The sequence below is a fragment of the Eptatretus burgeri genome, chromosome 15, assembly GCF_056783735.1.
Source record: "Eptatretus burgeri isolate ZD-2024b chromosome 15, Ebu_testis_v1, whole genome shotgun sequence".
Classification (NCBI taxonomy): domain Eukaryota; kingdom Metazoa; phylum Chordata; class Myxini; order Myxiniformes; family Myxinidae; genus Eptatretus; species Eptatretus burgeri.
In genome coordinates, this window is record NC_140975.1 from 60,649,838 (window position 1) to 60,662,950 (window position 13,113).

The 13,113-nt window shown below is 41.4% G+C and overlaps 1 protein-coding gene across 1 annotated transcript in view; it reads right to left on the minus strand.

Moving 5' to 3' along the window:
- CEBPZ (CCAAT enhancer binding protein zeta) overlaps nt 1-13,113 on the minus strand; it is an 88,442-nt gene that overhangs the window by 12,543 nt on the left and 62,786 nt on the right. The window contains exons 8-10 of the mRNA XM_085856266.1: nt 10,506-10,608; nt 5,478-5,546; nt 4,729-4,795 (exon numbers count right to left, since the gene is read on the minus strand). Of these exons, the coding sequence (XP_085712392.1) occupies nt 4,729-4,795; nt 5,478-5,546; nt 10,506-10,608 (239 nt within the window). The remainder of the gene's footprint in view (nt 1-4,728; nt 4,796-5,477; nt 5,547-10,505; nt 10,609-13,113) is intronic.

Sequence of the window (13,113 nt, forward strand, 5' to 3'; positions counted from 1 at the left end):
TTGCTCTGTTGATCGCTCTGTGTTCTACTCCCCTCCTCTCGATCTCATTTATATTATGCTGTTTGTGTTTCCCCCTTTCCATTTTGTTCTGGTCTCTGTCTCTGTCTCTCACACTCACATACACACACACACGAGCCTGGACCATGTAAACAAAAGAAAAGCTTTCTGGGGAGGATCAGAGGACTGAGAGAGCAGAGGAGGCCACCGACCTGGACAGCAGGAGAGGTGATTCAAAACCCAGAGACCACCAACCTACCTGCAATGTCAGAGCAGCAGAAATAGTGTTTTGGTCTCAAACAGTTTTCCAAAATATATTTTAAAAATAAAAACATCACACCCACAAAAATAACAACTTGATCTTCATGTCTGCACACCAGCACTTCAACCTCAGCAAACACATGCTGAACAAAGGGACAGACAGGAATAGAGAGGCAAATTTATAGACAGGATGTTGGTAAAAGCGGCATTTGGAAGGAAGACACAAAATGACTTAAAATTGCATAAATTGGCAATGGGGAAAATAAACAGATATACAAAACAGCTGTGAATACATGCATCAGAAAAGAGCAGAAACAAGCCCAACATAGACAGGTCTGAACTAACCAGTTCCGGTCAAAAAAAATGCGACACTTTGCTATATGAGCCATGAAGGCACTGCAAAGCAAAGTGAAGGGTACATCACCTGCATGGAATGACGGACTATTTGCCAGACATGTGTATAAAGAAAATAAATATAATAAAACTGGACAGTTCATAGAACACTTTACCCCACACAGTCTTGAGAAAAAAAGACATGGGCGGCAAATGTCATTGGTCGAGATGATGTAAAATGCCGTCATATTTTGTCCCAGTACTGCTAAACGAAAGGTTGTTGAAAGTACCAATAAGGTGATTTGTGTTGTACAGTGCTAAAGTATTTAATTCAATTGAAATTAAATATATATATATATATATATATATATATATATTTTAAAGGTTGTATGGTTGTATTGTATGGTTGTATGGTTCCATTAAAGGCGATGGTTCACGAGCAATGTACACGGTTCGCCTTTTTTATTTTTTGCCCTTCGAGGGGACGCCAGGGGCAAACTGGCGGGAATCGGGAAAAACGTAAATGATGAAAGTTGTAGTACTCGAAGAGCACTACTTGCATACCAACTTTCATTCGAAACAGTTGAAAACCCTAGGAGCTCGATGCCCAATTTATTGATTTTTTGACATTTTCTAAGTTCGTGACCTTGTGACCAAAATGAAAAATGGAGCTCTGTGGGGCTATGCAGGTGCCATTGGGCTAACCAAATACCGAAACCGCTGCCAGATTCGACAAACCCCCTCGGAGAAGATGTAACTTGAAACCGGCTACCCCCTAAAAACACGTTTTTTTGGCGTGGCTCTGTCGATAATGGGCGCAGCAAGCCCATTCTGAGGAAAACACAACTAGATCATGATATAAACCTCCCACCCAAATTTTATCAGGATCAAATCAAAACCCACGGAGCTGTGCTCGGGACAGACAGACAGACAGACAGACACACCCATAACGAATATAGTGGTCACTTACTGACTCGTGAACCAAAAATAAGCTTTTAGGAGGTTTACCGTTGATGCAGCATCTCTTACACCAACTTATTCAACACGTTACATTAGTTATTGGTGCCTGTTTGTGTTTATGCTTTATGACATCCTTAAAAAACAGTAAGTTTCCTGTTTGGAATGATTTGAAATTTTGTTTGACTGCCAGAAAGGTAGACAGAGTTAAAAAAAATTATCTCACTCCTCTCTGCACATGTGCGATCAGGCCAAATTCAGAGCCAAGGCACTAATAAACTACAGGTTCGTTTTCTGAGTCACGTTCCGATTAATTTTCAAAATATAACATTCAATTGAAATCAAGTTGTTCCTCGATCATAAACTGAGGTTTGTAGACAGACAAAAAGACAGGAAGACAGACAGACATTCAGAGTGAACCAAGTGCTTAACCCTACTTTTTGCTTTGCACATGCAGGGTCAAAATAAATTGTCGTTAAAGAACAAAACACACTCAACTAGAACGGCACTCGGGAGAGCACATACCTCCACCAGGATGAATAAGTTTTGTATCCCACTGATGGGCCAGATGTGGATTCGGACCTGAACCAAAAACGAATCCACTTGTTCTTGTCACCTCACCAACTCATCCACAAACATTTGAAATAGCATGCTATGCATAGTTTATGGCCCATCTCTCAAAGGTGAAGAATCAATAAGAAAGTTAAAGAATTTTCGGATCCGGATGTTCACTAAAATCGAAACAATTCTCCCTGGTTACACACCAAACCTGTCCACCAAGTTTTGTCTGAATCCGTCCATAACTTTTTGAGATATCGTGCCCGACATCGTTTTTGGCCCAACCTTTCAATGGTGAAGAATCACTTTCAAAATTCTCGCATCTGGATCTGGATATTCATAAAAATCTAATCATCCATCCACAACTTTTTAAGATATCCCATTCAGACAGACAGACAGGGGTGAAAACATAACATTTGTCCACCTTTGATGGCGGAGGTAACAAATGGTTTACAGAGTTTCCGGATTATTGCACAAGTTCAAGAGCTTTCCTCATGAACGCATGAGTAATAGTCAGAATCGAATCCAATTTCCCCATGTTAATTTGCTGATTGCCTGCCAATGCTTTTGTATGTAAAACCGGAGGGGAGAATACACTTGGAACAAATATCATAATCAGCAATGAGTTTCAAGAGAAATGCACCTTCCGGCTTGAAGGAGCACTTCCATCTTCCATCTCTGCAGTTGCATTAGACCCTTATTGCTACATAACAGAAGTATATGTGTTAAACAATCAAACTGAAACGTTATACTACTCGAGTCTCCAGTACAAAGGTACAGGTCAATTATCCACCACGCTAGACCAAGTATCGGTAGATCTGCGAAGCGAACAAAGCATACAAACCTACAGAAGTCAACATGGTGGATTACAAAGCTTCTCCGAAGAGATTCACGTGCAAAACAAGCCAGCATCCTTTAAGTCCGAGGCCTCAGGTTGACCTCAACACAAAGGATTTCTTCTTTTTTTATTTTCTTTTTTGGTAAAAAGTCTCCAATTCCACGGTCATGAGGTCACGCAGCAAAGTCATGTTAGCCTTTTCAGAAATTCTGAAGCTTTGAGGAAGCTTTCACGAGATTTAGCGAGGGTGGCCAAATAAATTATATACCATTAGGCAGAAAGTACTTTCCGAATAATTCTGCAAAAGGCCACAAGTCAAATTGACTTTCTTTATTAAGTGGTCAGTTGTGGTGTCGTACAAATAGCTGCGATCCGAGCTAAGCTAAAGGATTCATGTTAAGTGAGCCAATACCCCAAATAAATAAACCAGGAGCCACTGCCAGGAAGCTAAGTGGTAAAATGAGCTGTGCACACGAACAGGTCATGTGTACTCGGTTCACTCGCATCTCACGTTTAACCGGGGGCATCTTGGGTCATGTGAGAGCCTTCACTGGTATCGATAATTGCCTCGGCACAGCTGAGGATTAAGCTCGGAGCGAATACTGTAGTGTTATCAGAGGGGGTACCTATTTAATCACACCGTACATTCATGTGAATACAACAGCCACCATACGCGTTAGCCCTTCAACTACACTGGATGACAAGATAACCAAAGCCTGTACAAACTGCAAATAATCCCTGTACATTTACACCAAAGTGCTGTGGCTAAATTTACCGCTTGTAGCTATAATCCTCCTGTTCCGCAGGAGATGCCAGACAAGGCGAGAAGGATGGAGAGAGTCAAATTGATGTCTATTTGAAAATCATCAGCAGGAAAAGGAAATTAAATAAAACATATAATGAAATTTTGTACTGAGGGACAAAGTTGCACTCATTACATACAAATAGGATCATGAATTAAAAACATCGGCTGGGTGAGATTTTCCCCCGGCGGTGGTTTCGGGACACGTTGGACATTGAAAAGCTATGGAGTTATTGCCCTCATGGTGGTTATATTTTCCCTGCGGGCCGGCGGCAACACCACCTGACCGCACATCCCAATATACACTTTATAACGGCCTTTGGTGGCCTCAAAACGGACGTCAAGGCCACCGTGTGTTAGCTTTCAACCTTGCCCAGATTCTGAAGTACCTAAACCCAAAATTTTGGGCCTCTCGGTGCTACAGTCCGGCTGTGAAACAATAAAGTACAAACGCACAAACAAACCCTTGAAAATATTTATATATAGATAATAATAATTATATCTCCAACCCCTCCATCCAAAAATAATGTATTAATTTATTGCTCCCAACAAACTGTATTTGCAGCAAATAAGGTATCAATACTTGCCTTACGATGTTTCAGATCCAAGAAATTTAAATGGTTTAGAGCAGTGGTTTCCAATACGTGGTCCACAAACCGGTAATGGTCTGTGAGGCCATTGGTGGGGGTCCTCAGAGGGTGGGGAGGGGTAGCATGATCCCCCCTGCACCACCAAACGTTGTCACATGTTGCTACTCACCAGAGGTCACAAAGAACCCTTCGTGGAAGACGGTCGTTCATCCTGCTTGTGTCACAATTTTGCCATGACGATAGTAAATAATGTAAATAACTTTATCACTATGATGACATTGTGTCACCATTATAGTCATACATGGTAGTCCAATTTTTTTATTTTTTGTTGCAAGGTTCGGAGGGGGTACGGACAGTGAAAAGGTTTGGGAACCACTGGCTTGTGAAAATACCTGTGGAAGAAAACATCGTGTGCGGGAATCTTGCTTTCATCGTGCTGGAGAAATTTTTTGCTGTTCACTGCAAGCCAAGAAGGAAAAAGGCAGATGATAAAATACAAGCAATAAGAAGAACCCACAGTACATTCAGTCACTGACCTGTGACTGCCTGTACCGGTAAACTAAAACAATGGTTTAGAGATGCACTGTTGCACAGAGAAACCATTTTGTGGTTATTCTGTGCAATAAACTGTAAGCATAACTTTACAAGTTAAGAAACGTTAAGAAAAATCCCCTCATACGGTGTCACAATCCCCAAAGAACACAAAACACACAAATATGAAAGAAAAACAAAATGCACAGTGGTTGCTCGGCCTGGGAAGATGCAGCGTGCCATGCATGTGACCCAACTTGACAAGGGCAGGGTTAGCACCGTGCCCCGTGAGAGAAGCGATCGAGCCCTTATCACAATGCTAGCCAACTGGCTCAGGCTCCTCAATGCTTTTAATTTGCTAAAACTGAGCTTAATCCTCTGCTGACAGACAAGTGTGGACAGGGGCGTCTGGATTAAAGAAGAAAGAGATGGTAGGTTCATGGGATTCAGCGACTCTTTCCTCCGGCAAAGAACCACAAAAATTTGATGTATATATATATATATATATATATATATATATATATATATATATATATATATATATATATATATATATATATATATAGATATCAAAAACAAACAAACAAAAAAAAAAACAAGAAGCATTTACCTGGAATGTTCCGGAAATCGTTCATTATTGTTTTATGTTTCGGTCGCATCACCGTGCTGCTCAGAGTTTCTGCAAATGCGATTGAATAAATAAATCCAAAAGCAATAAATTAGTGCAACGATCATAAAACATCACCAAAAAGAAAATGTTTAGGTTTGGTGTCACTTTCAATTGCAATACTACAAGGTACCATAACCATTAATGCAGATACTCTTTATAAATAAAACCCTTTTGCTCGGTTTAAATATAATATCGTTCACGTGGGTAGTATGGGTTTTATACACAAGCACGGAAACCTCATCTGCTCCAGGGTCGTAGCTCCTTGCTCGAGTAGGCCCTCTGGTGGTCAAATGCCTCACCATTCTTTAACTCTCGAGTGTACTTGAAGTTGTTTATCGTATGTGTAAGTCTGTGGCGAGGTCATCTATTTATTATGTACACAAAGGAGGTTAAACGGGAGGGGGAGGGATCAGCTCAAAATAATATAACCAAATTAATTTAAAATGAAAACTTTACTTGGAATTTTGTGTCACCTGCTACAGGGAGGGAGATTCTGTTTATTTCTTTTTATCGAATAATCACAATCGCACACACCCCTGCCCGCCCGTCTCAACCGGACCCCATTCCGACTTTAAAGGGCCAAAGGTGAATCATGTATTTTGCCTTGCTGTTCCTGTTTATTTGAATTGATAAGATGCAATTTGGCACAGACTGTACTTTCTCTCAGCCCCTATAAGGAGGCGAATAAAAATTTCTGTTCACAGTCATTTTCAGGATTTTACAGTAGTCAAAATTAAGATTTTTGACTTGCCTGCCTCTGTATTTCAACCAATCCAAGCAAGAATTGACAAACTGATACCTAACCAAAGTCTCAAGGGATCAAAGCAGGAAGACAATGGTCAGTTGTCTTCCTTTAAATTACACATGTAAAAGTTCGAAAATGGAGACAATGTTGACCCCCCACCCCCCTCCCCCTACCAAATGCTTGTTTGCAACACTCATGAAACCTAATAAACAGATGGAAAGTACAAACTTCAAAAGTATAACATTTAAGTTCCTTGGTGAAACAAGATAATATGGAATGGGTATTTTATATGTCAAAGGGGAATGCCGTTTGCTTTGTAAAGGTGCTCTGGACATAAAAAGCATTGTGGGAGTACACAAGTTGTTTTCCTCAATTTGGGTGAATACCCCTTTTATTATTCGCATCTTTGTGATACGCACTTATGGTGAACAATTAATCATCTCTGATTAAGAGAAACGTATAATCGGATCTTCACAAATTAAAATGAACATCTTTTTATCCCCAAGTATGTTCATATAAAATATATCAATTGTCAGGGCTACAAACATACACAGCCTCATCACATTCTGTATTACAAGTAATAACTGTTCTTAAGGATATGTTGCAATCTTATTATATATTTTGAACTGTGGTTTATGTCTGTGGATTCCTGTGTCTCCCTTTTATGGCAACAGCTTCCTGCGCAATGTCTGAAAAACTCCTGATTGGTTATTATCCCCATGCTTTTTGACAAAAAACGGGGGGATATTGTAATCAGCTCTGTCTGTCTGTCTGTTTTGTCTGTCTTTCCGTCTGTCATGCCATCTCCTCCTAAACAGATTGGCAGAAATTCACCAAACTTGGTAGTTATGATCATCAAATGGCAAGAAGGTGCAAAAGGAGTATCATTTTTGGCCCATACCTCCAACCCTGGGGGGGGGGGGTTATAAACAGGAGAAATAGCTGCCAAAAATGTAATTACGGCACTTTTTAAAATTAAACTTTGTATATGCAATCAGCATTGTGGGACACAAGAAATATGTTACAGCTTTTTGGATTTGCCCCTGGTTCACACCCCAGGGGGTGGGAACTGAGGGTCACAGGCCGGGGTTCCCTTTCTCAACCGGGGTTCCCCGGAACCCTAGGGTTCCGCAAGAGGTCACTAGGGGTTCCGCGAGAAACAGCAATAAATAGGCTAATGTATTTTTGAGTAGTTTTTGTTTGATTTAATATTCGTAATTTTACTATACACATACGGCATATTGTTGGAAACAACTTGGTTATTATAATAGAGGCTTCAACCTCTTATATTATTTACAATTATAACAACCATAGGGAATGTTATATTATAACAACCATAACAACCACGAAGCGCGATGGACGCCCGGAATAACGACTCGTCATTGAACACGGCACACGACATGTACGTGATGACATCACCAATGATGACGTGGTCTGTCTCATTGCCAATAAAGTTGACAAAAAGGGGGTCATTTTTTCCTTAAACCAGGTATCCGAAAAAAATATATTATATTTACCATGTGAAATACAATAAAAATATAAAAGAGTGAGATATTAATAATGGTATATAATAATTTTTATACAGGGGTTCCCTGAGACATGAAAACTATTTCAAGAGTTCCACAAGGGTAAAAAGGTTGAGAAACACTGGTCACAGGGGTCAAAACAGGAAGAAAAAAAAATTAAACTCAAAATTTGATATTGGGTCATTCGTGGTGGAACTTTTTGCTATCTTTCAAATTTCTTTAAGTGGCAAATGTGGGAATTTGCGATGGTGCGCCATCGACTTCGCTCTGGTTTAAAGTCCACTAAATAATTTGAATTAATAGATTAACTTCGAGTTTTCCCATCACTGGGGAGGGTTACTTTTGCACTGCACTTTATTAGCCCCTATTGGACTTGGTCCAAAACAGAGGCTTATGGATTTGGTTTTGATTTTCGTGTCTGTGAGTGTGTGCGTCTGCAACCATATCTCGGACATGTATGGACCGATTTTATTCATACTTGGCAAAAAAAAATAAACACATGATGGGATACATATGCACATCATTTTTTTTTCACGATGCAATCAAAGATGGCCAACTGGCGGTCGTTTTAGTTGTGAAAAAAAACAAACAACCCAGTATCGAACACCTCCTCAACCATTTCTCAGACATCCATTTACCAATCTTGCTCAAACTTGGCACATAGATAACGAATGATGACTTACTTTACTGATTAATTTTTGTTTTTTTTCTGCAAATATTTGTAATAAAGCAAACACATGAACTCTAGTCACCAACCAGTTGAATCTTTCCAGAGAGCCAATCAACGCAGGGGATTCTGGAAGGCCAGTACAAACGAGAGCTGGTCATCACAACATGTTAGAAGCTTGCGCGACTTGACTTGCAAGCCTTTTCTGATCCATATTCAGTTGTCACTCAACACATCACTATTTAAAAGTGATTTCTGTTTGAAATGACCAAGAATAGTGAGCGAAGTGGATTTCGTTTGTTTTGCTAAATAACCACGACAACAACCAACGAGTCTCTTCTGCTTGCCATCTCGGACGACATTTTAAAGCTGCAGCGGCTCAACACCAATAAATCTTTCCTTCTTCACCAACCACTGGAGAGACCATGACGGTATAATCATCAGTAGGACTTCATTTACAACACGTCACTGCATTTTAAATGCGAGTGAGATTTCTTTTGTTTTGGTTTAAGCATCATCATCAAAGCCAGCACACTGAATGGAATAATCACCACACCGGTATCGAACACGTGCTCAACCATCTCTCGCACATGCATTTACCAGTCTTGTTCAAACTTGGCAAACTGATAATGAATGATGGCTTACATGTGTCTGTCATTTTCTTTCGAGATCAGATCCAAGATGAAAGACTGGTGGCCGTTTTGTTACTTAAGCATGTCCACAACTATTTTTCGGACATGCATGTCCGATTTTGTTCAAACATGGCACAGGCACAGTACACGATGGCATACACTTGGACCTAACTTTATTTTGCGATCTGATCAAAGATGGATGACTGGTAGACTGGTGGCCATTTTAGTTGTAAATAAATATGGACGAGCCCTTTAACTCCGTGCAGCAAAATTACTCAAAAAAACGGGGGCTATGACATTTTATCTTTTTTCCTTGTTCATGGAAGTTTAATTGTACTTCAGTGGTAGAAATATTAATTAATGCAGGCATAGAAAATACAAACCTTGCAGGCACTTATTTGGCAAATCTACAATAACATTGCTTTTGCTTAACACAAACCAAATTGAGAAATACTTTAGTCAAGCATTGCATGCTTCAATAATGTCATGATTTTTGGAAGTTTGGCTTTCACAATGGCAGACACCATTGTGGCAGTGTGTTCATATATTATAGAAACAAAGCTACAATGCAATGCACACAAGAGAGGGAGGGGAAGTTTGAACCTGTGTGTGCCAGTGTGTGGAGCTGGAAAGATAGCCTGGAGGTATTCTCACTCGCCTTTGAGCTCTCTCGTGTGGCTTTGAATGCTGCTCCAGCTATAAACTTGGTGTTTTGCAGACAGGCCGATGTGGCAATGTGTGCCGTCGCACGGATGGACGTTAAACTCAGTGTCCCATCTACTATCATTAGTTGGTGGACATTAAAGATCCCATGGTGTCTTTCGCGAAGAGTATGCGAGTTATCACCGCTACGCTGAACAAATTAGAAATTCCTGCCTGAACTGTGGTGAACAAGTGATCTGGTTTTCTTAGAGGTTCCTTGACACCAGATTACACTGCTTGCTATTTCAGTGTGTGGATTCTGTCTGGGCAACGTCTGCTGTACGATAAACAAATTAACGAGGCGGTTCACACATTTAGTGTGAACGACCTTCTTCGAATACAAAAGACAACCTACACAAGTGTGTATCGTGGGGGGGGGGGGGGGTGAAGGGGGTGGGGAGGGGGAGGGAGCATGGGTTGGAGCTAAATATTCTGCAGTGTTTGTGTATGTAATAAATAGATGGCCCTTTACTTTCTTCCTTGCCACTGCTCTTTTAACAAAAGATGTGCACTTGTCTGACACTGATTGAAAGACAAAAAACAACCCAAGAGGAATGAAATGGCAGGTATGGGATTCACTTGGCCTCTACACATGCAAGCTTGTAAAATTTACCATTAATTTTCCTCATATCAGTAATGAAACGTGTTTAAAATTTGGCATATCATACATGGTGTGCTGTGGATGTGCAACCTCACCTTGTGGTTTTCGCTGCTTGGGATTCCTATACACAAAGCGATCTAGGAAACGCATGATGGTGAAATCTTGCAGTGGATCTCCAGTGTACTGGACAGCATCTCCCTGCAGAGTAAGCAAGACCAGGGTACAAATAAATTGCACGCTAACATTGTGATGCAAGCCTTAAAGGTCAAGGTCAAAATCAAATACCATTCTGATTAATGTCAGACCATTTTTCTATCTTGGTAGCAAATTTTGTAACTGTAGCATTAAATACTGTTTCCGATTTTCCTTGGGGTGGATTATAAGGGAGTTCTTACAAATCGACTTCCCCAATAGCGATCTTGAAGCCATGCCCCGCAGATAACTCCATGGCACGACGGGTTCTTAAGCAACCACAAACCCGTCTGGGTCGTTTAATTAAAGTAGGGTCCAGCGTCCAAATCCCTCTTTACCTTCCTGACAAATTAAACACCCCAGATGGGCAACTGTGCTTCCCAACACACCACTGATTCTGGGATACGGCCGAGCTTTACTGTAGGTCAAAGCGTTGGCCAGCAAATACTAAAAAGCAGAGAACAGCTTGGGAGAACTCCGTTTGCAGCACACTATATCTAACCAATAGAAGCTCACAACCAGACAGTTTGAAAGGGATTATAATTTCACAAAGGTACAGATTTACAGGTCAAGCATTGTCACAAATAAAAAAGCCTCACCCATACATATAAGCCCCTTAATCAGTCAACTTCACCCAAATAGCACAGGCACCATTCTCACTCTGGAAAAAAGAAGACGAGCAAGAGGATAGACAAAAACATGCGAACGATGGGGTGGAGGGTCGACCCCGCTCTTACCCACATGTGAAACAGCTGGTTCACGTGTGACCGAAGGGTATGTGGTAGGGTTACGGAGGGTGAAGTGCGAGGTGAATAAACGTCAGATAGGCCCTGAAAAGAACCATTGGCACTTTGGTTGATTTTTTGTGCATCCAAAGAGAATGAAGGACAGAGAGAGATTTGAGAAATCTGTCAGGGTCTGTACGTGGTGGTGGTGGTGGTGGTGGTGGTCTCGCCCAAGAGCTCCTTCGACCGGATCGACCCCTCTGCCCCGGGTTGGTCCTCGTTCGCTTCAGCTCTCCCTCCTGGCTCCTTTGATCTCATTCTCACAGCTCCCAGACATGGCATTGCATTTTAAACTCAAACTCAGCCTTTTATAAGCCGCGGTGTGTCTTCTACCACGTCCAATCGCCCCCATGATCCAACCGCTTCCCCATTGGTGGTCTGTGTGATCCTGCGATGCTGAATGGTTGGTCCAGAACTCAGCGGCACGGCTGGCGTTGAGGTTTGGCGCTGTGGGATTGTTACCATGGCTTTTCCCCGTGCCTCCAAGCATCCTTTTGTGACCGTTTCATGGCCATGTCCACTTAGCCTTTGTGAAATTATTGCCGTGGGTCAGTGTAAGGTTGTTGGTTTGTGGTGTGGAGTTGTGGTTTTATGGTGTTGAGTTATGTAAAATGTGTTGTGAAGTGTGTTGGATTTGGATGTGGTAGAGCGAGAGAGAGAGAGAGAGAGAGAGAGAGAGAGAGAGAGAGAGAGAGAGAGAGAGAGAGAGAGAGAGAGAGAGAGAGAGAGAGAGAGAGAGAGAGAGAGAGAGAGAGAGAGAGAGAGAGAGAGAGAGAGAGAGAGAGAGAGAGAGAGAGAGAGAGAGAGAGAGAGAGAGAGAGAGAGAGAGAGAGAGAGAGAGAGAGAGAGAGAGAGAGAGAGAGAGAGAGAGAGAGAGAGAGAGAGAGAGAGAGAGAGAGAGAGAGAGAGAGAGAGAGAGAGAGAGAGAGAGAGAGAGAGAGAGAGAGAGAGAGAGAGAGAGAGAGAGAGAGAGAGAGAGAGAGAGAGAGAGAGAGAGAGAGAGAGAGAGAGAGAGAGAGAGAGAGAGAGAGAGAGAGAGAGAGAGAACGAAAGAACAAAAATCGGGCTGACGCCACGACAATCACAACACATATTCCCTTCCCATACCGAACGCTGGATTCCCAAGTTAGCTACCAAAAAAATAATAAAATAAAATTTAAAAAAAGACGAAGACATAACTACACTTGGGTAATGTACTTTGGAATGTGCTACCTCAGAGGTCTCCTAAATCCGTCACAATACTTTCATGCTATGTGTAACAAAATTAATGAGAATAATAAAGGTTCAGTTTTAAAAGGTAGAGATGAAAAAAAAAAGACCAAAAGCATAAACCTCAGATCATTACTGGTGTCTATACCACATTATGTAACTGTGGCATTGACGATTTTCATTCGGCGGTGACAAAATTTGTTGGACCAAGGTAACGGACAAAGGTCAGAAAGAAAAAGCTGCGTCAAAAATGAAGACTGTTAGCGTTAACTTCACACCATTATCGGTCGAAGTACCAAATTTTGTAATTGTAGCATTATCAGTTTTCATTCTATGGTAATGGCTGTCAGGGTGGCCGAGATGTACACACACTCACCTCTGAGCTGTCTTGCCTTGGTTTGACTTTTGACCCAGCTATAAACTGTCACCCTGGTGTTTCACATGCAGGGTGATTCATCAGTGTTTGCACCGCTGTCAAAGGGAAGATAAACCTGCCCTCCTGCTTGCATTAATTGGT